This window comes from Arabidopsis thaliana, chromosome 5, assembly GCF_000001735.4.
Source record: "Arabidopsis thaliana chromosome 5, partial sequence".
Classification (NCBI taxonomy): Eukaryota; Viridiplantae; Streptophyta; class Magnoliopsida; order Brassicales; family Brassicaceae; genus Arabidopsis; species Arabidopsis thaliana.
In genome coordinates this window covers 19,043,767-19,068,420 of record NC_003076.8, presented here as the reverse complement: position 1 = coordinate 19,068,420, position 24,654 = coordinate 19,043,767, and the positions used below count along the sequence as shown (strand labels likewise).

Here is a 24,654-nt window from a genome sequence, read left to right as displayed (position 1 = left end):
TTATGTTTAAGGGGAGTGGCGACCCGTGACATGAGCCATCTAAGAATAGCATGTGTTTCAATAACTTTCATGTTGGAAAATTTTGGTTGCTTATAAATTGGATCACAAGTTAACTCTCTATAGTTCTTTAATCTATTCTCTCTAGTGTTCTTCCCAAACAAACAAATGAAGCTCTTGTTTTACCTTGTTGTGTTCTTTCTCCTTTTAAATGGTTTCACAGCCAACAGAGTTGCAAATTCCCTGATTCGAGATTCTTGCAAGAAAGCTTCAAAAATGTCGGAACCACATTACTACAAGTTCTGCATTGCATCTATCAGCGAAAACCCGGAGAGTCAAAAAGTAAGAAATATCGATGAATTGATCGGAGTAGGAGTGAAAAACGCTATTTCGAACATGACGAACGTGAAAGGAATTGTGGAGAGGATTCTGAAGGACAGAAAGTATACGAGTAAAATGAGTGAGAAGATGTTGCGCGTTTGCGTTAAGCTTTATTCTGAGGGCACTAACTTGTTAACCAAATGTTTAGAGTACATTAAATTGCGGGATTTCGATAAAGTCCACAATACTATTCGTCATGCAAGAGTTGTTCCGAGAGAGTGTGAAATGGGATTCAATGACGATAATAAACAGAAATCTCCGGTGACGAAAGAGAACGATGTTCTATTCGACACCGTCGACATTGCTCAGTCTTTTAATTACTATGCTCATATAAGGCCAGACATCGTATAGTGTCTAGCCTAACAGCCCCTCGGTAATGTTTCTTAGTTTGTTATACAACAATGAATTAATGAAAAAATATAAGGTCAGAGTTTACGTACAACTTTCATCGAGATAGGAATGAATCTATGTTGCACCATTTCAAATCATGTCTCCTATTTTCACCTTTTCTAAATTTCTTTGACAAGCTACAACACATATTTAATAAAAAGTTTTGTTCTTACCACACTTCTCAATTTTAAAAAATTTCTTTACATATATATAGTACTTCTTAAGAATAATTCTGAAGAGAGAGGTGAATTCATGAAAGAAGGCCATGTTAAACTACGTTTCATTAGCTTATATCTTCCCTGATATAATTTAGACTTTAATATTTAAGTGTTAAGAAATGACTTCACACAGAGAATTAGTGGAAGGTAAATCGTCTCTTTTCCACATAAAATGCTTCACATGAAAAGAAAATTTATTTCTTCAGAGAAAAAGAAAGTAAACCTAGCTAGTTGATATTCATTTGATAAAATAAAACTTTCATGCCATATATCAATAGAGATGAACATATACCTTGTTTTTCATTTCTAGTGATGGTTAAGTCTCTGTTCAGTATACATATTTCTATATGTTCTTTAGTTTCTGACATATATGAAGATCAAAACTCGATGGTTATGTACTTTTGCAGATCATTGTCCTTGGTACCATTTCTATTCACTCTACTGATTTGAAGCAACTTTAGCATTAGTTATAGATGTTAGAGTATCCCAAATTGAAAGTGGAGATAACTCAACACCAGCTACTATAATATAAAAGATTTGAGTCTTTTTACTTATTGCTAATTGGTGTTGAGTTAGAACTAGTAAACCCGGTTATAGCCAATCCAAGAAGAGTCATCATCTCAATCAATCAATCAATCAATCATGTGGATGAATTTTCATGTGTTTGTCATATTCCACAAAAACCTAAGGAGAAGGGCCTCATGTATTAATTGTAGTTCATATTTTCGAAAGCACAATAAACTCTTTACTTTTTTTTCTTATGTTTTTGTTGTTGTTGTTCTTGTTGTTGGATTGCTTATACTACACCTTTAACTATAGTTGATTTTCTATATTGGAAAATGAATAAGTCCCTTATCATACAACCCAATTTTGAGGCTTTTTCTTTTTTTGCTCTCTATCTTAAATGTTAGTATCAATATCTAGAAGTTCTAGTATGTTTTCAATTTTGACGATTTATATTAATTTTGTTGTTTATATATAGTTCTTCGTAAAGTCATTGTTTAATTTATATGGTGTTCTTTGCTAAACTGTTTTTAATGTTCAGAGGTGAATCTCACTCATTTAACCTTTTTATGGACGATGTCATGATCTAGACCCTATCGTCAGCTGATGTCTTATACTCATGAGACTAGAGAGGAAATTTGTGACAATAACAAAGATAGAGAACAACCTTGTGGTAACCCTCTAGAACTTCCAAATAAACATGCGAGATTGTTAACATAAAGAAGAAAAGTTGACAAAAAAGAAGGCAATGAAGTACCATTTCCACGAAGTAAGCGGAGTGGTAACGCATGACATGAGTAATCTAAAAAAAGCAAGTCTTTGAATAGCAGTCTCATGTTAGAAGATTTTTGTTTGCTTATTTATTAGATTAAAAAATATTCTTTAGTCTCATTTAGTGTTGGGCTTCCCAAAAACAAATAACAATGAAATTCTTGATTCACCTTGTTGTACTCTTTCTCCACCTCAATGGTTTCATGGCCAATAGAGTGGCGGATTCTCTTATTCAAAAATCTTGCAAGGAAAATACAAGATATGCGGAACCATACATTTACAAATTTTGTATCACATCCATCAAAGAGAATCCAGAGAGCCAAAAAGTAAGAAATATTGATGAATTGACTGTGGTATGTACTAATAGCGCGATATCAAACCTAACAAAAGTGAAAGGAACTGTAGAGAACATTTTGAATGAAAGAAAGTATAAGAATAAGTTGAGTCATACGTTCTTACGGGAGTGCCTCAAGCTTTATTCTGAGGGCTATGAGTTGTTAAACTCAGCTTTGAAATACCTCAAAACACTGGATTACGAGAAATTTATAGGAAATATGGATATGGCAAAAGGTAAACCAAGAGCTTGCGAAATGAAATTCAATGATGACAATCACCAGATATCTCCAGTGAAGAAAGAGAACGATGTTCTCTTCGACATGATCAACATTCCGTATTATTTTTGTTTCAATGCTCATATTAACGGCTAGGTTGTAGAAGAGCAATTGGTTAACGTTTAATGAATATATTGATGCATAGAACTAGTAGTCCAATATTTTTGAATGTGTCTATTTCATGTGTGTGTTTTTGTTAACGTAGAAATGGTCTATTTCCTCCATCCCCCAATTTTTCCCAATCTTATTTATTTAACTACTATACAAAACTTGAGTTTCCTCTCTCTCTGAGGCCATCTACGTCATCTTTAAGATCTAAAGTTCTGAACCAATGAAAAAAGAAAACATGTTGCATAATGCTTTTTTATTTTTTGACATTAACGCCCTCAATTCTCATTCGTTGCATACGTGACAATATAGCTTACCAGTGCTAAAAACGAGAGCGTAAAGAATAAGCTTTGATATATCGTTCAGAAAATATCCAAACAACGAAAACATTACTAGAACACCAAATTGAGACCAAGAATAATGAAGCAATAATATAGACTATATAGTAAAGGAAGCATGGACTCGCGGTTTCTAGAAAAGTCAGTAAGATCATAAACATGTTAGCAAAATTTTCTTCATTTAAAAAAAAAAAATCTTCATTTGTCGAAGTACGTATCTTTTGTTTTCTAAGTGATTATAGGTTTCTTCTGGAGATTGATATTAAGAAGATCATGTTTTGTATCATGCATGGGAGACTTATTCCCGTTATGAATATCATTAAAAATTGACATGAGGGTTTTACCAAAAAAAAAAAAAAAAAGTTGACATGAGGGAAAACATGTTGCATAATGCTTTCTTTCTTTTTTTGACATCGCGCAATGTTTTTATTTTAACATTTAACAAAAATAGAGGCCAAAAATTAGCGACAACATATAAATAAAGAGTGTTATTAGTTAAAACAAACAATTTGGTCATACGAACAAGTGGAGTGGTAAAGCGTGATATGAGCACTCTAAAAAAAAGCCGTTGTGTTAGATACCAAGTCTTATCTGGTAAAAAAACCTTAAACATTATTAGTTTTTTTAAATATAAATTGAGTAAGAAAGTGAAAACCTCTTCGTCAAATTTTCTATACTCCCTAAAAAAATATGACGTTCTTGTTCTATTTTGCTATGTTCTTTCTGCTCTTAAACGCTTTCACAATTGCACAATCTTTGATCCAAGATTTTTGCAAGAAAGCTGCAGATAAAAACCCGAAGATTCATTACAACTTCTGTGTCAAGTCTCTCGAAGAGAATCCACAGAGCAAAACTGCACGTAGTCTTGACAGGTTGGTCATGTTATCCACGAAAAACGCAGTGTCGAAAACAACAAGCATGAAAGGAATTGTGGACAAGATTCTCAAGGAGAATAGATTTGAAATGTATAGTGAGAAACCATTACGTGATTGCCTCGAACTTTATTCGGATGCTACAAATTCCTTAAAGGAAGCTCTAACGATCATTAAGTCGCGTGATTATAAAACCGCTAACGTGGTTATAAGTGCTGCAATGGGTGCACCACCTAGTTGCGAAATTGGATTCAAAGAAGGAAAAAAACCTCTCAAATCTCCATTTACAAAAGATAACGATGTTTTGTTTTAAATGATTTTGATTCCTTTTGCTTTTACAAATATGCTGAAATGAAACTACATGTGCAAGTGTTTTTTTGGTATGAACATATGCAAGTGTATTTTTAGGAATCCTACGTCTCAAAGAGAACATTTAACGTAGTAAAAGTATATAAATGACATGGACTAATTTACTCACTACCGTATCAATCCTTCCGTATTACAAAGACCGAAAAAAATACAATAAAAGTAAGAATACATTTGTCAAAATAAATGCTAAAAGAGATAAGAAATATAACTTTTTTTTTTTTTTTCTGATGTTCTTTTATAAACGTTAAGTTTTATTAACCTTAATTAAATCTTTACACCAAATCCAGACCAGAAACAACAGCAAGAAAAAAAACTTTGATTTGGTTCGAAGGTGGGATCGAACGATAAATCCATAATCTAACATTTGAACAGAGTGTGCACAATGGAATGGAGAGTTGCTAAGAAAAATATTATTGCATGTTGATCAATATCATAAACAATTATATAAATAATCTAAACATAAACGAACAAATTGTTAAAAAAATGTTATTGCATGTTGGCCAATATCATAAACAATTAAATAAATAATCTAAACATAAACGAACAAATTGTTAAAAAATATTATCTTTAATTCTGTTATAAAAATCAAATGTTGATGAATGCATAATGATGATGACAACGGCATAATGGGAGAAAAGAGTTCTCATTTATTTCTGTTATGTATGATTTTGGAAACACTCACAATCGTTGACTAAATTTGTGAATATATGGAAAACAAATAAATCAAATAATCTTTGATTTTTCTTAAAATGTTGTTCAAATAGCATAATGGTAGAAGAGATATCAATTTTGAAAGTATGAATGATTTTTAGAAAATGGAATTACTTTGAACGTGCGTATATGGAAAGCAAATATTGCATGTTGACCAATTCCAAACAAATAAATTATGAATTTAGGAAAGAATCATGAAAAGTGACTATCTTACCATTATTCATTAAATGTAGAATATATCTCAATATGGAATGATATCTATTTCAAATTGGGAACTTTTCCAAATTTTCAACAATTACCATAAAATTATTTTTTCTGTTTTACTATAAATTGAAACACAGGGTGACCAAAAATTTCATCAATCAATTCTAACTTTCTCTGCTTCTTCTCAAAGTGAAAACAAAAAATGAAGTTCTTGGTTTCATTGGTTATCTTCTCTCTTTTCTTAAACGGTTTCGCAACCGCTCAAACTCTCATTCAAGATTCTTGCAAGAAAGCTTTTGCGAAAGACCCGCAATTGTCATACGATTTCTGCGTCAATTCTCTTACACAAGATCCACAAAGCAAAGCCGCGACTACTCTCGAAAGTTTGGTCCTAGCATCGACGAAGACCGCTGCGGCAAAAATCACGAACTTGAAAGGAATCGTTGCACAGGATCTCAAAGACCAGAGATATCAGGATATTGTGGAAGACTTAAAACTTTGCCTCGGATTTTATAACGATGCTAATGATGATTTAACAACTGCTTTAGCGAACATTAAATCGCGTGATTATCAAGGCGCTAACATTAATCTGAGTGCTGCTTTGGATGTACCAGGCAATTGCGAGGATGATTTCAAGGAAGCAAAAAAGACGTCTCCGATTACCAACGAGAACAGTATTTTGTTTAAGACGATTTTGATTCCTTTGGCTTTTACTAATATGTTGTAATAAATTTATCAAAGTGTTTCATATAACATCGATTGATATGTTTACTAATTGATGGAAATAAAATTTCGCTTTACATATATGATCTCTTTTAATTTTTTGGTACTATATACATATAATATTTACTATTTAGAAACCTTACAAGAAAACAAACTATCTTTATTAAAGTAGCAAATACGCGATTTTTGTTAATTAGAGTGTATATAAAAATTGGTTCAAATTCAGTAATTAAAAGTTTGTTCAAAATTTTCAACCAATAGAACATAAATAAGTCAGAATCTATAGTTTTGAATGGTTGCAAATATTGGCATGGACTAATCAGCTAGCGGACAAAACCATTCTTTATTCATCATCATAAAATTTTGATATGCAATAACGCGGAAAAGATATTGCTACGAATCATTGTGATGATTTTTTTCTATTAAACCATGGTCTAACCCAAAAACAAAACGTTCTAATTCACGACAAAATGATTCCTGGTCTAACCCAAAAACAAAACGTTTAGAACTCTATATCTTTTGACACTTTTGTTTGAAAATGAAAAGTAAAAAATAGCCAAAAAAACGTCAGCGTATAAGAAAGAGTGTTAAAACGAACAATTAGGCCACTCGACGTGAGCGGAGTGGTAAAGCGTGACATCAGCCTCCTAAAAGAGCCGTTTTGTTAGTTACAAATCATAAACCGTTAAATTATTTGTTTCATTTTATTATAAATTTGATCACCAAGTTACTAAACTTCTTCATCAATTGATTCTCATTAACCTTTGTTTCTTGCTTCCTCAAAGAAAAGAAAAATGAAAATTTTGCGTTACCTTGTTACGTTTTTTATTCTTTTAAACGGTTTCCTCGAACTTTATTTATATTCTACAAATTCTTTAACGGAAGCTCTAACGATCATTAAATCGCGTGATTATAAAACTCCTAGCGTGGTTATAAGTGCCGCAATGGGTGCACCACCTAGTTGCGAAATTGGATTCAAAGAAGGAAAAAAATCTCTCAAATCTCCATTTACAAAAGATAACGATGTTTTGTTTCAGATGATTTTGATTCCTTTTGCTTTTACAAATATGCTGAAATGAAACTACATGCATGTTTTTTTTTTGGTATGAACATATGCAAGTGTATTTTTAGGAATCCTACGTGACTCAAATGAGAATATTTAACGTAGTAATAGTATATAAATGACATGGACTAATTTACTCACTACCGTATTACAAAAACCAATAAATACAATAAAAGTAAGAATACATTTGTCAAAATAAATGATAAAACAGATAAGAAATGTAACTTTTTGTGTGTTTTTCTTTCTGATATGGTTTCTTATAAACGTTAAGTTTTATTAACCTTAATTAAATCTTTACACCAAATCCAGAAACAACAGCAAAAAAAACTTTGATTTGGTTCGAAGGTGGGATCGAATGATAAATCCATAATCTAACATTTGAACAGAGTGGGCACAATGGAATGGAGAGAGGAGAGTTGCTATGAAAAATATTATTGCATGTTGACCAATAGCATAAACAATTAAATAAATAATCTAATTATTAAAAAATATTATCTTTAATTCTGTTATTAAAATCAAATGTGGATGAATGCAGAATGATGATGACAATGGCATAATGGGAGAGAAGAGTTCTCATTTATTTGTGTTATATATGATTTTGGAAACACTCAAAATCTTTGACTAAATTCGTGAATATATGGAAAACAAATAAATCTAATAATCTATGATATAAGAAATAAATGTTAAAAGATAATATCTTTGATTTTTTTTTCCTTAAAATGTTGTTGAAATAGCATAATGGTAGAAGAGTTATTAATTTTGACAGTATGCATGATTTTTAGAAAATGGAAATACCTTAAAAGTTCAAACAAGTTGACTATTATTGCATGTTGACCAATTTCAAACAAATAAATTATGAATTTAGGATTATCTTACCAGTATTAAGTAAATGTAGAATATATCTCAATATTGATTGAAATCTATTTTTTGAATTGGGATCTTTTCCAAATTTAAGAGTCTTACCATAAAATTATTTTCTCTGGTTTACTATAAATTAAAGGGAAACACAGAGTGACAATATTTTTCATCAATCAATTCTAACTTACTTCTTCTCAAAGTAAAAACAAAAAAATGAAGTTCTTGGTTTCATTGGTGATCTTCTCTCTTTTCTTGAACGGTTTCGCAACCGCTCAAACTCTCATTCAAGATTCTTGCAAGAAAGCTTTTGCGAAAGACCCGCAATCGTCATACGATTTCTGCGTCCAATCTCTTACGCAAGATCCACAAAGCAAAGCCGCAACTACTCTCGAAGATTTGGCCCTAGCATCGACAAAGAACGTTGCGGCAAAAATCACGAACCTGAAAGGAATCGTTGCACAGGATCTCAAGGACCAGAGATATCAGGATATTGTGGAAGACTTAAAACTTTGCCTCGGATTTTATAAAGATGCTAATGATTCTTTAAAAACTGCTTTAGCGAACATTAAATCGCGTGATTATGACGGCGCTAACAGTAATCTGAGTGCTGCTTTGAATGCTCCAGGCGATTGCGAGGATGATTTCAAGGAAGCAGAAAAGAAGTCTCCGATTACTAACGAGAACAATATTTTGTATAAGACGATTGTAATTCCTTTGGCTTTTACTACTATGTTGTAATAAATTTATCAAAGTGGTTCATATAACATCGATTAATTTGTTTACTATAGAAAGTTGAGAGCAAAGAATCTAATTGATGGAAATAAAATTTCGCTTTACATATATGATCTCTTTTAATTTTTTGGTACTATATACATATAATATTGACAATTTAGAAACCTTACAAGAAAACAAACTATCTTTATTAAAGTAGCAAATACGCGATTTTTGTTAACTAAAGTGTATATAAAAATTGGTTGAAATTCAGTGATTAAAAGTTTGTTCAAAATTTTCAACCAATTGAACAAAAATAAGTCGGAACATATAGTTTTGAATGGTTGCAAATATTGGCATGGACTAAAACCACTCTAACTTATTCATTATCATAAAATTTTGATATGCAATAACGCGGAAAAGATATTGCTACGAATCATTGTGATGATTTTTTTTCTATTAAACCATTATATGCCCCAAAAACAAAACGTTCTAATCCACGACAAAATGATTCCTGGTCTAACCCAAAAACAAAACGTTTAGAACTCTATATCTTTTGACACTTTTGTTTGAAAAAGAAAAGTAAAAAATAGCCAAAAAAAAACGTCAGCGTATAAGAAAGAGTGTTAAAACGAACAATTAGGCCACTCGACGTGAGCGGAGTGGTAAAGCGTGACATCAGCCTCCTAAAAGAGCCGTTTTGTTAGTTACAAATCATAAACCGTTAAATTATTTGTTTCGTTTCATTATAAATTGATCACCAAGTTACTAAACTTCTTCATCATCGAGTCTCATTAACCTTTGTTTCTTGCTTCCTCAAAGAAAAGAAAAATGAAATTTTTGCTTTACCTTGTTACGTTCTTTGTTCTCTCAAACGGTTTGGCAAACGGACAAACTTTGATTCGAAATTCTTGCAAGAAAGCTACAGCTACAAGCCCGAAGTTCAAATACAATCTATGTGTCACGTCTCTCGAAACCAATCCGCAGGCCAAAACCGCAAAAGATCTCGCCGGATTAGTCATGGCATCGACGAAAAACGCCGTGACCAAAGCGACGACCTTGAAAGGAACTGTTGACAAGATTATCAAGGGGAAGAAAGTTAACAAGATGACTGCAATGCCGTTACGTGATTGCCTTCAGCTTTATACCGATGCTATTGGTTCTTTAAACGAAGCTTTAGCGGGCGTTAAATCGCGTAATTACCCAACCGTTAAAACGGTTCTGAGTGCTGCAATGGATACACCAAGTACTTGTGAAACTGGATTCAAAGAAAGAAAAGCGCCATCTCCGGTTACGAAAGAGAACGATAATTTGTATCAGATGATTCTGATTCCTCTAGCTTTTACAAATATGTTGAAATGAAATCACCAAAAATTGTATTAACACATCGGATTAAAGATAATAGTACTGATAATGTACCTTAGAGTAACTTTCTTGCTCACTAGAAGCAATGGTCGTAGCATTTTCAAAGTCTTGAATAAGGATCACAGAAAGTTTAGATAAATCAAAATCTATCTGATTTATTTCTTCACATACGTACACTTACACCCACCAAAACTTTTGAACATCCATCAATATTGTATACTTACATTATGTGTTACCAAGTAATTATGTATGTACATAATATCTTAAACCAAATGAGTATTTATCCAGTCACCACTCATGGTCATGGGATAACTCAAAGAGGCCAATGATAGAGAATATTGATGGATGTTCAAAAGTTTTGGTTGACCTTAGGACCGTTCATGTGGTGGCCGTCTAATATTATATGTTCAAGAAAGAAGAACATTGCAATTTATTCCGATTTCTAAAAAGATGGTGGTGCATGAAGAGAAACTAAATTTTTTGATTTGACTACGTATATCATAACCATGTTTCTTTTATGTAATTCATTGTGAGAGAATTCCAAAGTTGAAGGTAAATGTGGTGAAACAATTGTAGGATGAATGATCTAGCTAGTGACTTTTTCAGTATCATGTCCATGTGATGTGAGTGAGGACACAAAGAGGGAAAAGATTTCGAGTTAATCTACAACAAAACGATAAACTAGACATTGATCCATTTCTTTGACAATTTGATCAATGCATATATTTTTATTTACTAGACATTGATCCAGTTCTTTTTTTTTTTTTTTTTTTTTTGGACAAATCCAGTTCTTTCAACACTGAAATAATCTATTTCTTTGGGAAAAACAAACAAACAAAAACGACGACGTATAAGAAAGAGTGTCAAAACGAAAAATTAGGACACATGAAGCTAAGCGGAGTGGTAAAGCGTGACATGAGCATTCTATAAAAAGCCATACTTTCATTTTACTATAAATTTGATCACAAAGTTTCAAATTATTCATCAGTCGATTCTCAATAATCTTTGTTTCTGCTTCCGCACAGAAAAGAAAAAATGAAATTCTCGCTTTACCTTGTTATGTTCTTTCTCCTCTTAAACTGTTTCGCAACCGCACAATCTCTGATTCGGGATTCTTGCAAAAAAGCTACAACTAAAGACCCGAAACTCAAATATGATTTTTGCGTCAAGTCTCTCGAAGAGAATCCGCAGAGCAAAACCGCAAAGAGTCTTGAAGGTTTGGTCTTCGTATCGACCAAGAACGCTGTTTCGAAAACGACTAGCTTGAAAGGAATGGTTGACAAGATTCTCAAGGAGGATAAATATGAAGTGGAGAGGCCGTTACTTGATTGCCTCGAACTTTATACCGAAGCTATTGATTCCTTAAACCAATCTTTAGACACTGTTAAGTCGCGTGATTACAAAACAGCTACCATGCTTATGAGTGCTGCAATGGATGCACCGGGAAGTTGCGAAACTAAATTCACAAAAAGAAAAAAGGCTGTGAAATCTCCATTTACGAAAGAGAACGATGTCTTGTTTTACATGGTTCTGATTCCTATAGCTTTTACAAGTATGTTAGATATGAAATAACCAAAAGTGTTAGGTAACACAATAGTGATAATGTACTTTAAGAGTAATCGGGCTTATTCACTGTAAGAAGCAATGGTCGTTCAAAGTCTTGAATAGAGAGTTACAATAAAACCTCTATAAATTAATAATATTGGCACCAAGAAAATTTATTAATTTAGAGAGAGATTAATTTATCGATAAATTAATAAAAATTATACAAATTTTGTAAATTCTTACAAAAATTTGATATAAAATGAAGTTTGTTCTTTATAATCAATAGTCCTTATGAAACCAATTACAAGTTAGAAAGCAATACAAAATTTTTTTGATGTTGTAAAAACTAGAATTGAAAACTACAAAGAATTATTAAAATTGAAGAAAAACATTACTAGAGTCATATTTTACATATGATATTTATAATATATATTAGTAAATTTATACTATTATTAATTTATACTATTGATGAGATCGTATATTTATATAAATTTTAAAAAAAAATATTATCTTATTAATTTATCGATTTGTATCAATTTTTACATTGGTCCCAACGCGGAACCTGAATAGTTTATTAATTTATAAAAATTATTAATTTATCGAATATTAATTTATAGAGGTTTTATTGTATCTGCCTAAAGATCACATAAGCTTTAGATAACTGAACTATTTCTGAAAATACCAATGCTAATAAATTTGGTGTTTTGCATACAATAGCCGAAACAAACCGGATAGGGAATGGCTAATATGGCATCAAATTATACAAGCTTGATATAAGAGTAAAAGTCAAACAGTTTTCTGGTTTCTTACATGCGTGCAATGCGAAGCCCATCTTCACTATCTTCATCTTCTTCTTTATTCTTCTGATCATCATTGTCGCGGTTGTAGGTACTTGATGATCCCAACAAGAAAGGTTGATCCTTTAGAATTGAAACTTGATCCATTGGAATAGCATTTCTCTTATAGTTCCAAACCAACATCGATGTGTAATCCTGAGGCGAAACGAGCCCTTTCTCTCTAATAAATCTCTTTTGCTCTTCTAAGGTTTTCGGTTCATCGAGTGTTAAGTACTCGATCAGAAACTTCTCGTGCTCGGGCCTCCAATTACCCGGGAAAGGCGAGTAATCAGTTTCTGGAACTAGAGACATTCTTGTATAAACAAGTCCATCAACCGATTCAGCAAGACCCATTCTTAAGAGATTCTGATATTCTGGTGACTGACCTTTCTTCTGCAACAACGGAAGGCTCAGATTCCGATTAGCGAACTTATACACTTTTGCTCTTGATCTAAGTTTATACTTTGCAGCATAAAGCTTAGCAAGTGAACCACGGATAATATAAGAACAGAAATTCACAATTTTCTTTCTGTTATCTGCAAACCGATACCACTCAGCAATCGTAGTCAAAAACTTATTCATCTGATTATTCGTATGAGCTTGAGTTGCGTGGAACATTCTAAAACAAGGCTGTGGATCCGGATCACGATCTCCTTTTATAAATAACAGCTTTCGAAACTGTTTGATGCATTGCTTCAAACTCGCTGTAACGGATAAAAGCGTTCCCACGCCTTTTTCGCTTATAATCTTCCCACCGGTCGCAGTATACCTCAGAGTCGGATAAACAACTCGGCGACACAAAACATGATCAAGAAACATTATACCTTTTGTTATATGTTCAATGGGTAGATTCTCATTGTCGAGTCTAAGCATATACTTCTGATCAACAAACTCAATAAGCTCTTTCCTTAACGTTGCAGCATCAGCTCGAGGTCCACGGACACCAATCAAGATATGACCTCCATATCTAACGTAATCCATTTTCCTCGTTTTGTCAGGACCACTCGTGGGAACAAATTCCGGCCAAGAAGTGTTTCCTTGATCCGCTTCTCCTTCAGGGTTATTCCATATAACATCGCTTTTCGAAGGACGGTAAAAGTCTTTCACTTTCGTTTCCATCCAACGATCAAGCTCGTCAAGACATACATTAACCAAAAGAGGACTAAGAATCCCGCAATGTCCCCACTGCGGAGACTTCCCAGCTTCCTCAGGAGCAAAACCAAAGAACGTCTCTAACCAATAAGGATCAGGCTTGGGCTCATCCTCAGCCAAAACCCGTTTTTTCTGATATTTTCTCTTCTTAGTCTTCTTCTTCTCACCATCTTCAACTTTACTCGTTACAACAGGTGTAACAAGCGCAGATTTGATCAAATCAATCACTTTCTTATCTCTAACATCTCTCATCAAAGAACTAATCACAAAACCAACTTTCATTCCATCCAACACAACACTCAAATCACCCTTAACATACCACAAATAACCCGCGAAATTCCTCCGAATCACTCTCAACACCGTATGCGCGGTCCTCCCGGGCCGAAACGCAAACGATTTTTGCGAAAACCGAGATTCGTATATCGGTTCCAAAATCATCAACAAAACCTCCTGAACTATCCTATCCTGAAACGGAGTAGGCTGCGTAGTAGTCAAAATCGCTTTAATCTTCCTCTTCGACAACGACTCGTAATCGGTCTTATCTCTAGGAGATTTAATATAGAAATCCAACCGAGAACCCCATTTAAACCGATCATCGAGAACAGAGTTTCTTAAAGCTAACAAATTCTCTAAAGCTGATCTTTGAATAGAGCTACGAGGAACATAAGCACCTAATTCATCACAGCAAACTTTCTGATAAGCTAATACCCATAACTCGAATCTACGAAGATACGAGGTTAAATTAGTAGCGGTTTTGTCAGGTTCTTTGAAATTCTCAAGCCACATCTGAGAACAGAGAGATACTCCATCTTCTTTCAATAGATTCGCTGGATCATCTGGATCTGGTGCTTGTTGTTGTTGTCTTCGTTGTTGAGGTGCGAAGTAAGATAGATATCGGAAAATCGCAGAGCCGTTGTTAGGGTTAGAAATGAGAGGAGGATTTGTGACGAAGCAGTAAACGTTGGTATATGTAGAAGAAGGTTTTAGCCATTTGTAAGGACCCAAAACAGAGAAGCTTCTACGCATTTCGGACGATTGATGAACAGCTTCGACTTCTTCCTCTTCTTCCTCTTCTTCGTCTTCTTCAGGGAAATGGTGGAAACTGTAGTAACCCTTGTTAAACCCCAAATCAAAGCTTTGTGATATTTTTGCGTTTTGGTGGGCTTTTTAGTTGTGAGGAAAGAATGAATTGGTCTTTTAGTTATAGGCCCAATATTTTCAGCCCAAGTTCATATGGAACTATACTGTAATCTAAAAGATGATCTCACGTTTGTGTCATTGTGTATGTGATCTAAAAAAAGATGATCTCACGTTTGTACTTTTGTCTTAAGTTCTGTCTGAGAGGACAAGTTTATCACTTTGACCACTTTTGACTGAATCATTTGTTAGAAAATAATAAGTAGAGAGATTGGTGCATATTCATATCAGAGAGATAAGTAGAGAAGAAGAGAGTGTGAGAGAGAGACGAGAGAAAGAAATTTACAACGAAAGCGATGGCTACTACGAACCCTGGATATCTTCGGTGCAAAGAAGAAAGGAATAACAAAAGCTTCTTCATGGTGCTTCAAAGTGTTGATGTTTCTTCAGAGAACTTGGTAACAATGTTCAAAACTCTGTTTTTCTAATTTTGGCGATTTCTTGTAATAGTTTGGAAAGTTTGAGACTTTTTGTTTTCTGTAACAAATGGGTGTTGTCTTAAAGGTTGAATCTTGTCGTTATATGACAATGGGTCTTGCCGTAAAGGTTTGAATCTTGTTAACTTTGTTTGGAAAGGTTAAATCTTTCGTCAGTTGTCTTTATGTGTATCAAATAAGTTACTGTTTTTGCTTCTCTGTCTGAATGTGAGCTGTGTTTTAAAGGTTGAATCTTTTGGTCAATATGGGTCTCAATAGCCTCACGGCAGTTTTTTTTTATCTTTAACGAACATGGTTTTGTTGAATCTCTCGGTTCTCTGTCTGAATGTGTATGCTTTATATTTCACCTTTGTTTCTTCTGGATGAGATTTGTGCTCTGTTCTTTTTCAATATCTTGTTGGGTTTGTCTTTTGTGTGTAATTGAAGATACTACATTCTTATTATTATTGTCTCTTGCATCTTATTTGTATAAACAAAAGCGGGCACTTCCTTATGACTTTGTGAGAAGCTTCACGGACAAAGAGCTTTCCTGTAAGATGAAGTAAGAACGCAATGGGGACGCTCTTGGGAAGTAGGAATCTCCAAAAACCCGACATTTTACTACATGGAGAAGTCTGGATGGGAGAAGTTTGTGAGGGACAACACTTTGGGAACCCGTGAGTTTATTACCTTCACTCACAAAGGAGAGATGAACTTTACTGTCAACATCTTTAAGCAACCCGTGAGTTGATGGGAAGGAGATGATGCAACCTCCACAACCTAGAGCCTTCTTGGCATCTTCAAGTAAGATTTGCTTTTCTGATTATGAAACAATGAACAGATTATAAAGAAACTGATTCGTTTTTACTATTGATGATGAATCAGGTCGTATTAGAAGATTCAGAACAGAACAAGGGGAAGATGACAAGAAGGAAGAGGTGGTGTCTGAGTCAAGTAATCGTGGCCGGACAACCGCAGCTGAATCTGTTGGAAGGAAGCTCAAACTTGGGAAGAAGGCAGCTGAGGAATCCCAAGAATCTAAAAGGACCGAGAAAGTGGTTAGAGCCCGAAGAGATGAGGCAGGTGCCTCTTCATCTACTGCTGTAGAATTCACGGCCGTATTCCAGCCAGCATATCTCTACAATCTGGTAAGATAAAAACACTCTAAACAAAATCTCTGTATTGAGCAATGATTGTTTTTATAAAAAAAACTGATATGTGAATCAAACTTTTTTTGAGTGTGTAGAGGATCCGAAGTTCTGTTAAGGATCAAATGCCGGTTGAGAAAACAATATTCAAAGTCCATCATCCAAATGGGAAGAAATTTTGGAATGTGGTGTATCTGGGGAGTTATGGAGCTTTCTCTGGTGGATGGCAATGTTTGGTTAAAGAGTATCCCCTTGTTGTTGGGGATATATACCTGCAAGTTTACATTCATCAAACCGGAGGAGCTACTTCTAGTTGTCTCCAAACCCTAATGATGATGGATGTGAGGGTGAGAAGAAATTACTGAGGAAAAGATCTTTCTATTTATTCATGTTGTCTTAAGACTTTAGTTTGGTTTAAGTTGGCATCTGTACTTTGCTTCTTGTCTGTCGAATGTGTCTCTGTAGCTTAATATGTTGGGAGTTGGGACCGATTATTATTAACCTAATGGTAACTTTTATTGGCATGAGAAGAAACTTTCGAACGTGTACTAACATGATGGCTTTATCTGTAAGTTTTGTATGCAAGGAAAGAAAATTGTGTTCCTCCGGTTCTAGTAGGTGGAAGTTGTTCATAATCTTTTTAAAGAGAGAATTGGGATTTCTATGCATAATCATGAACAACAACAAATACCACTTAAAGGAGAAAAAAGAGATTTACATCGTAAGAAAAGAAGAAGGAACAAGAAGAGATTAAAAAAGGTGTGTACAGATGTGCACAAAGAATCAAAGATTTGGTAAATCCTAAAAAGAAACCAATAGTGTTGGTTGGTTGGTTGGTTGGTTGGCTTGGCTGGTTAAATGCTTTTTTCCTTCTTTTGTCTGTTGCTTCTTCTTCTTCTTTCTCCCATGATTAAAAAAAATAATGACAATAAAATCAGATACTGAATATTTTTTTTTGCTTTTGATTCCTTTTTTTTTTTGCTTTTCCTGTATTGTTAGAGATCAGCCAATTTAAAAGAATTGTAGTTAGGAGGAAACTTGAAGCTGTCACGTTACGGCTTTATTAGCCCTTTCACTTTCAGACGTTTAAAGCCACCAAAATGATTCTCGATCCTCTTCTTCTGCATCTTCACGTCACTTTGTTGCTGAGTTTCTTTCCTGTTTGAAATTACTAACTCATCTTCTTCTTCTTCTTGCCTACTAACACTACTGCTACTACTATATCTTCCTTCGTGATGATGCGATTTCTTCAGTCTCTTAAGTTCCTAATAAACACGAAAAATCTCAGGGTTTTACAGTCTATGAACACTGTTTAATAGAGAGTTAATATTTATAAGTATATGGCTTTCAGTACCTGATGATGGTCAGACTCTCTTGTGTCTAGAACAACTGTTCGGTTCTCAAACTTCAATGAAGAACGGCGTTTGACTCTAAAACACTCGGAATCAGATCCATCACTTTCCTGATCCGCAACTAGTTGTTCATCTTGAACCACAGGGAAGAACCGAGTTTTTTTGCTACTGCTGCATGCTACTTCTTCCGAGAGCTTTGAATCACTACTGCTGCTACAGTTAGCTCGTCTATTTACCTGCTTTTAGAAGAAAACAGAAATCAGATATTTGAAGAAAGAGACGGTCAGATAAAGTTTGTCACAGATTCGTGGTAAAACTTACGTAATCAGAGCATTCATAATCATCAGCAACTGAGGAGATACATGAAGCGTTTGCCTCATAACTCATGACGGGATTTCCCGATTGCAACTGGTCATGAGATGTCATCTCTACCTCAGTATAGAAATCAAAGTATATAGTGGAATACGGTGTATATCCGTCTTCTTTCGCAGCTGGAAGTGTAATCGATGATGGATACTTATATAAATCTTCATCAGTTGTAATCAAATCTGAAACTCCATCTTCCTTCTCAAACTTCATTGCAGCAGCTTCCATGTCTTCAATGTTGTCTCTCAAGTAAAGAGTATGCGTTGTCCCACATGGAAGGTCAAGCTTTTTAACATCTAGATAATACACGGTAGCACCATCAATTAGAAAACAATAATGAAGGATGTGTATGGATAGAGATGACAGAGAAAAAAATTTACCATGACGTAGACAAACGGGGTGTGAGTAACACTCGCAGTTGATAAATGCCAAATAGCAATCCCGTTTACACAAACTGCAGACTATGGTTCCATATGTATTCGAAACAAGGCCTGTGCATAATCCTGACTTCATTAGAGACCATCGAGCAAGATGAAGAAAACGAATCAGGTGTACAAATGCAGTCTTGATGCTTCGTTGTCCTGACAATTCTGTAGGTGTAAGATCCAGATTCTCGGATTTGGAACTTGAGTTCAAGAGCATTGCCTCTTTACAAATCAATTCTTCATGAGGAAGCAACGGTACTCGGTTAAGATGAGCATACCGGCAACTGGCAATAGCTCCAAATGGAAACCAATCACCCATCGCAAAGTTCACTGCCTCACCACAATTAAAACCTACAATTTTTCACACAACCACAATTTCAGTTGAAGATGATACCACATCTCTGACCAACAAAAAAAAGTAGATTCAGACAATTTTGTTTTACCGTGGCTGAAACCAGCATGATAAGCCCTGGGGAATGTGACAACAAATTCTCCAGGTTTTTGCACAGCTTTATACACTGGCACATTATGATCCAACAGAGTCTTTGGGGGGAATATAGTTGTCTTCCCCAGAAGCACGTCAAAGGCACCATCTTCTCCATTAGTTGATAGAATATCATCATTGTACACACACTCTTTAACCACCTTTTCAAATTTTAGAGCTGCGGAACCTGGAATCCCATACCAAGTTTTTGATGCTCCACAATGTTGGTAATTAATGCTGTGTTGGGAAAGAAGGTCAGAAAAAAAGGAGATTAACATTCTTTGGATTGCCACATTTAGTAACCCATATACTTTTAACCAAAATTCGTTAAACTCTTGTTACCTGTACAAATAATGGTCCTCAACATGCCAGGCAAACATACTGAAAAGCATTCCGATGTAAAGCATGGGTTCTGTGACTCCCTGAAACAAGCAAATCCAAGTTAGAAGAGAATTAGCAGAAACCTCTAAAGTGATCTTGTGACTAAATATAACTGTACTACTTCTCACATACCGGAATGGATGTTTCAAGAAGGCGCAGGGTAGACTTAGGAAGCCTTGAAACTTTCTGAAAGTAGAGATATAAAAAGCCATATAACTACCAAATGTAAATAACGATGCATATGCAAGCATATGATATCTTTAATGCTTAACCAAAAAAGAATAGAAAAGGGAGAAGCTTAAGTTGTAGTAAATCAATACATTCAAGTTCCATTTGCTGCTTCCTAGTGGGTCACCTGGTGCAGATGAAAATGCGCTACCATCTACATCACACGCATACTCAACTGTTTCAGTCTTGCCACACGCAATTTCCTTCCAGAATTCTTTCTCCAAGAATGAGTCGGGCAAAGAGCCACCACTGCAATATCTGCGTGCAAATACCTTGTTCGCCATTTTCTCATAGTCGCGAAATGTATAGGTCCTGAGTAGTTTACAAATAATTAAATACAAACTATAAAGTGAAGATGTAGAGCTAAATGGTAATAGGTTTAATAACAAACCTCCCACTCATGAAGAATGTAACTTTATCATCAGAATCCCACTCAGCAAGTCGAAGGGGTTGTACTCTGGTAGTGAACTTAAAGTTTGATTTCTCTTTCATCAACACAGCGCCAGCAGGAACTGTTGCTGTCAAAGGAGATACAATCTTGCAAATACCTACAAACGACAGAGGCAGAATATGAGATTGGATAGAAATACATAATGAGATTAATTACAGTTAAATGTCTATGAAAGGATACAAGTCTTCTATATTGCCTACATCACATTTTTCTTTCCATTTTATAGACAACACCAATCAATGGCTTCAACAAACTTATGAAGCCATGAAAATTAAGAAGCACAATTCTACTACTTGCATATTGAGATTTTTGTTTTACCATATTTTGAAGCTTCTGGGAAAATCTTCTGCAAATAAGTCAGAGGATCCTCAAACTCCTCCTTTGTTGGTCTGTAGACAGGACATTCTGGAAGCCTCTCGGTCCATTTTAGATCATCTGTCTCAAGCTTCTCCACTTTTTCCTTCATCAAGCCACCTCTCACAGTAGATGCACCATGCACTTTAGATACTGTATCACTAGAAGTTACCCGTAATCTCATTCCACATGACGCTGAAGTTGGTCTCAAAGCATCACCACCACTTCTAGCCATTGTGCTGAAGCCTACTGTTTCATTGACAGAGTCTGATCTCATTTTTTGAAGCTTTTTACGTTTCAGAAATTCTAACCCATCCTTAGCCTCTTTAGACAAGCAGATCCTCCTTTCCGCCTGACAAAACCAAGTGTCAGCAAACATTCCTCTAGATACATATCAAAAGTTCATACTACAAATACCATATACAGGAGTCATAGATACACAATAGGTCAACCATTCACACTTAACCCACTATAGCTCCAAAATATTATAACTCCACAAAAAGCTAAGAAACATAAAAAGTGAACACAGAAAACGGAAACAGTCAACACCTAGAAGTTTCAAAAGGTATATAAGCATTTTCACTTCCTGGTACAGCCTTATCTCTTTGACCAATACCCTACAAAGTCAAAGAATGTGACAATTTCTAATTTCAACACCCTCGAAGAACGCGAGTCACAACTTAGAAACCATCGACAACTTCCTCTCATACACACAATCATTTGACCTACGTGAAGATTCGCCGCCATTTCAACAGAGCTCAAATCTCAAGTTCACAAAAATAGCAACAAAACGTGAGATTCTCCATAGAGAAGGATCAAACAACGAAGCAGAGTAAAAAAAAGAGTAACCAATTCAAGAAAAAAAATAGCAGAAACTCTAAAAAAATCGAGCAATGTTAGAGATCTGATCCAACAAAATCGTTAACAACAAAAATTCACGAGAATTCCAAAATCGTTAAACAACAAAATTGACTAAAATCAGAGAGGGGAAATCATCTCACCATATCATTCCGTAATCTATTATCTCTGTAGACTTTCGTTTTCTTCAGCCGGATTAAGAAACAAAAAGCGACCACAACAAGCAACGAACCAAAAGAACAGAGACGAAACCCTAGATCACGATCTCGCCCCACGAATTCAATACAAAGCCTGGCATGCAAACAAAGTAAACCACATTCTACGAAAACGCCGCGTAACGAGCCAGGGACCGAGTCAAACACGGAGATCCGAATCGCCGCGTAGCCGAGTCAAACGAACATTCAGAAATCAACCAGAGGACGATTCCAAGGACGAGAAAACGAAGGCTATTAACGGAACGGAGAAACCAAAACCGGCCGGAGAAATCGTTTTTTTTTTCCGGCGGTAGAGGAGAGAGAAACTGTAGAGATGCTAAAAGAGGACCGAGAGAGGAAGAAACTTGGAAAACCGGAAAAAATTGTTATGAATGTATAATTTATAGTTTTATACTCCAAAACGTGTATGCTTTAGTGGCCACCGTAATTTTAACACAAAAGCCGTTCCTAATTAAAATTCTAAAGAAAACAACAAATTATAATTAAATATTGGTGAATATCGGGAAGGTTCCCAAATTCTTCACAAGCCATATCAATTAGCCAATTAGGTGTCTAATGAACGCTCCTACCGTTTTGCTGCGATTGGTGCGGTCATGATCTATTTTAAGAATTTTTAAGTCATTTCATAAACATCCCAAGATTTTAAGCAAAGTATAATCCAATCATATTAAAATATATCTTATTTAAAGAAAAAGTGAATAGTCTAATCAAAAATTAAATATTTTTATATTTTTAAAAATTTCTAACAAACTAATGTTTACTTTTGTTATATTTGTTCTAAATTTAAAAAGATGTACATTTTATTTGTTTGAAATTTACAACCACTATTTTCCAGTAAACAAATATTAAATAAAAGGTTTCAGCTATTATTAATCTATAGCTGTAGCTAATCAACTCCATTATCAGTCAGCCTTTTTTCCTTTTTAATACTTGTACCAATCAGCTTTATTTTTATAATTGTTTAAGACCAAATGCTTAATAAAAAAATAAAGAAAAAATAGATTCCCAACAGAAAATAAAATAAAAAAATAAAAAAAAAGGAACTATAAGTGTGAAGGAAAGTGGTGGTTGTTAGGTGGTTCAACCAAACGCTGCCAACCCATTAAAACGCCGTTTCATCAATCTTGCGTTTCCTTCAAACAGTAAAATAGTGTCATAACGGAGGGTATTCAAGTCATTTAAACAACAGAAAGTCGAAACGTGGTGACACTTCTGTACTGTCTCTATACACGTGGCAGGTGCATTGGGAAGACAATTGTTTTTCTTGGTTACTGTTACTGTGGGTGGTGGTGAGCTCACCGGGTTTTCCGGTTCCCGGTTAAAGCCATTATCCCAACAGAAATCCATTGGTCCATTCTTAATTTCGGTTTCTCTTTTCTTATAAATAAATAAACTGTGATGAGTTAGGTATAATGATTAGTTTTGTGAAGTCAGCGAAAACGAAAGCTGTACCATACCAATGTGGCTCGGCTTCATTAACCGGTTTCAGTCCTTGCGGTTTAGCTACTCTGTAACCGGTTCTGCTTGGTCTTAGGCTTCTTAGTTTAGCTTTCCCAATCTATGTAGTGGTTAGAATATTCGACTAGACCCACCCAAAAAATATTCACTTGTTGTCGTAGTTAAACCTATTTGAATGACAGACAAAAAATTCGATGTTTTTTTTTTGCCTATTTTCTCTTAGTTTATTTGTTCTTCTTGTTCATATCCAATAATGTCCAAACCATTCTTTTACTAGTTTATTATTTCTGTGTCATTTATATCCCTCTTCTTATATAAACCATTGGTTCATAACTTCCATTTGACATTATATGAAAGACTATTTTGTCTATTTTTCTAACAGATACGTCCATTTTACTATAATTTAGTTATATTTTAATTTTCTTTTATGACCTTCTTTCTATATTTTCTTAAATCTCCTATTCCCTTTTTAAAAGAAAAGATCATAGATTTGAATGTTGAAAAATAAAAATGTATGTCACTCTCTTCTAAGTCTTTGTTAATTATCCCACTTTTGTTTTAGAGATCACACGTCTATACTATCATACTATTTTCCTAAAATATTTTTATATGCCATATAGATTATTTTCTTTGGTCATCAAAATGTATTATACGAGTTTTTTTTTTTTGGGTCAAAAAGTTCGTATTATACGAGTTTGAACCTAGATGATAACTCACCAAACTGGTGCAAATCAATATATTACATATCTTGTTCACATCATAATATTTAAATCTAATATATTTTGTCATCTATGAATTTTTGGTTAAATATGGACTAACCTAGCTATATGTTAATAAATGTCATGTTGTTTTAGTTTTACCAATCCACTAAGGAATAACCTACTATTTTGGTATAATTAAGCTTGCACATACTGGTATTTATTTCCCCTGCCAAGAGTGCTTGAAAATATATATTTGTATGCAACTATATATTATCCATTTAGAAATCATTATTATTAGATATGCATTATCCAGTTAGGAAGTGGTAATTTAGATAATATTATTTATAAGAATTAAAAATATTTGTGTTTCTGGAATCTTTTGTGATATGGGTTGTGACATGTATATATAAAATATGAATCAAATAAGTTGTGAATTAGTCAATGGGACCAATAGATGGACCGTAAACTATTATATATCATACATAGATTTGTTTTGTTTATTGATGTATCCATGTGTCATGTTTATATGCTATATTAACGAATGTGATGGTCGTGAAACTAATAATGTCTTCAAGCAAAAGAAATATCCTAATTAACAGCTAACAAGGATTATATGCTCTCAGACATGCACATTCTGCTCTCATGTCAACCATTTGACCAATCACTCCATTTGCCATTATTTTAGATAATTTAGAAAACAATATCCCTATATTTAACATGTACAATAACATGCAAGTATGGAACTTACGTTAGTATTGAATGTAATATATTGTATCTCTAAGAAAAGATGTACAACTGGACCAACAACATAGACAGAGTGGTAGCAAACGACCAATTTTTGTTGTTGTTAATGGTTATATAACGACCAAGTCACCAGAAGTATAAAAACATGA

At 34.3% G+C, this 24,654-nt stretch overlaps 10 protein-coding genes and 2 long non-coding RNA genes across 13 annotated transcripts; 10 read left to right on the top strand and 2 right to left on the bottom strand.

Annotated features, from left to right (window-relative positions):
- The first annotated feature begins 128 nt into the window (after positions 1 to 128).
- Positions 129 to 966, top strand: AT5G46990 (Plant invertase/pectin methylesterase inhibitor superfamily protein). Its single transcript, NM_124070.2, has one exon. It carries the CDS (start codon positions 166 to 168, stop codon positions 727 to 729), a length of 564 nt encoding a protein of 187 aa, NP_199510.1. The 5' UTR covers positions 129 to 165; the 3' UTR covers positions 730 to 966.
- Positions 967 to 2,413: 1,447 nt separating this feature from the next.
- AT5G46980 (Plant invertase/pectin methylesterase inhibitor superfamily protein) lies at positions 2,414 to 3,110 on the top strand (the record flags this gene model as incomplete). Its single annotated transcript, NM_124069.2, has 1 exon — positions 2,414 to 3,110. One exon carries the CDS (start codon positions 2,414 to 2,416, stop codon positions 2,966 to 2,968), a length of 555 nt encoding a protein of 184 aa, NP_199509.1. The 3' UTR covers positions 2,969 to 3,110.
- On the top strand, positions 3,076 to 3,278 carry AT5G06915. The gene has a single exon (NR_142959.1). It is a non-coding gene; the product is annotated as an other RNA (long non-coding RNA).
- A 724-nt stretch (positions 3,279 to 4,002) lies between these two features.
- AT5G46970 (Plant invertase/pectin methylesterase inhibitor superfamily protein) lies at positions 4,003 to 4,666 on the top strand. Its single transcript, NM_124068.2, has one exon. The coding sequence runs from the start codon at positions 4,009 to 4,011 to the stop codon at positions 4,501 to 4,503; it is 495 nt and encodes a 164-aa protein (NP_199508.1). The 5' UTR covers positions 4,003 to 4,008; the 3' UTR covers positions 4,504 to 4,666.
- Positions 4,667 to 5,606: 940 nt separating this feature from the next.
- AT5G46960 (Plant invertase/pectin methylesterase inhibitor superfamily protein) lies at positions 5,607 to 6,275 on the top strand. The gene has a single exon (NM_124067.2). It carries the CDS (start codon positions 5,677 to 5,679, stop codon positions 6,199 to 6,201), a length of 525 nt encoding a protein of 174 aa, NP_568673.1. The 5' UTR covers positions 5,607 to 5,676; the 3' UTR covers positions 6,202 to 6,275.
- A 2,024-nt stretch (positions 6,276 to 8,299) lies between these two features.
- AT5G46950 (Plant invertase/pectin methylesterase inhibitor superfamily protein) lies at positions 8,300 to 8,949 on the top strand. The gene has a single exon (NM_124066.2). It carries the CDS (start codon positions 8,332 to 8,334, stop codon positions 8,854 to 8,856), a length of 525 nt encoding a protein of 174 aa, NP_568672.1. The 5' UTR covers positions 8,300 to 8,331; the 3' UTR covers positions 8,857 to 8,949.
- Positions 8,950 to 9,606: 657 nt separating this feature from the next.
- AT5G46940 (Plant invertase/pectin methylesterase inhibitor superfamily protein) lies at positions 9,607 to 10,390 on the top strand. Its single transcript, NM_124065.2, has one exon. It carries the CDS (start codon positions 9,661 to 9,663, stop codon positions 10,189 to 10,191), a length of 531 nt encoding a protein of 176 aa, NP_199505.1. The 5' UTR covers positions 9,607 to 9,660; the 3' UTR covers positions 10,192 to 10,390.
- A 787-nt stretch (positions 10,391 to 11,177) lies between these two features.
- AT5G46930 (Plant invertase/pectin methylesterase inhibitor superfamily protein) lies at positions 11,178 to 11,916 on the top strand. The gene has a single exon (NM_124064.2). The coding sequence runs from the start codon at positions 11,230 to 11,232 to the stop codon at positions 11,764 to 11,766; it is 537 nt and encodes a 178-aa protein (NP_199504.1). The 5' UTR covers positions 11,178 to 11,229; the 3' UTR covers positions 11,767 to 11,916.
- Positions 11,917 to 12,347: 431 nt separating this feature from the next.
- On the bottom strand, positions 12,348 to 14,949 carry AT5G46920 (Intron maturase, type II family protein). The gene has a single exon (NM_124063.3). The coding sequence runs from the start codon at positions 14,751 to 14,753 to the stop codon at positions 12,546 to 12,548; it is 2,208 nt and encodes a 735-aa protein (NP_199503.1). The 5' UTR covers positions 14,754 to 14,949; the 3' UTR covers positions 12,348 to 12,545.
- A 271-nt stretch (positions 14,950 to 15,220) lies between these two features.
- Positions 15,221 to 17,004, top strand: AT5G46915 (transcriptional factor B3 family protein; the record flags this gene model as incomplete). Its single annotated transcript, NM_148098.2, has 7 exons — positions 15,221 to 15,322; positions 15,429 to 15,470; positions 15,841 to 15,892; positions 15,934 to 16,017; positions 16,088 to 16,144; positions 16,226 to 16,488; positions 16,587 to 17,004. 7 exons carry the CDS (start codon positions 15,221 to 15,223, stop codon positions 16,851 to 16,853), a joined length of 867 nt encoding a protein of 288 aa, NP_680403.1. The 3' UTR covers positions 16,854 to 17,004.
- Positions 17,005 to 17,041: 37 nt separating this feature from the next.
- AT5G46910 (Transcription factor jumonji (jmj) family protein / zinc finger (C5HC2 type) family protein) lies at positions 17,042 to 22,082 on the bottom strand. Of its 2 annotated transcripts, NM_124062.3 has the most exons (11): positions 21,531 to 22,082; positions 20,494 to 20,881; positions 20,116 to 20,272; positions 19,817 to 20,036; positions 19,629 to 19,682; positions 19,458 to 19,537; positions 19,075 to 19,352; positions 18,587 to 18,982; positions 18,162 to 18,502; positions 17,843 to 18,076; positions 17,042 to 17,753 (listed from the first exon to the last, which is right to left on the bottom strand). In NM_124062.3, exons 1-11 carry the CDS (start codon positions 21,531 to 21,533, stop codon positions 17,541 to 17,543), a joined length of 2,364 nt encoding a protein of 787 aa, NP_199502.2. In that variant the 5' UTR covers positions 21,534 to 22,082; the 3' UTR covers positions 17,042 to 17,540. The 2 variants fall into 2 exon arrangements, with proteins under 2 accessions (NP_199502.2, NP_001330415.1); NM_001344705.1 differs by having other exon boundaries at positions 17,146 to 17,753; positions 17,843 to 18,502; positions 21,531 to 21,999.
- On the top strand, positions 21,502 to 21,769 carry AT5G06885. Its single transcript, NR_142958.1, has one exon. It is a non-coding gene; the product is annotated as an other RNA (long non-coding RNA).
- Positions 22,083 to 24,654: the final 2,572 nt, after the last annotated feature.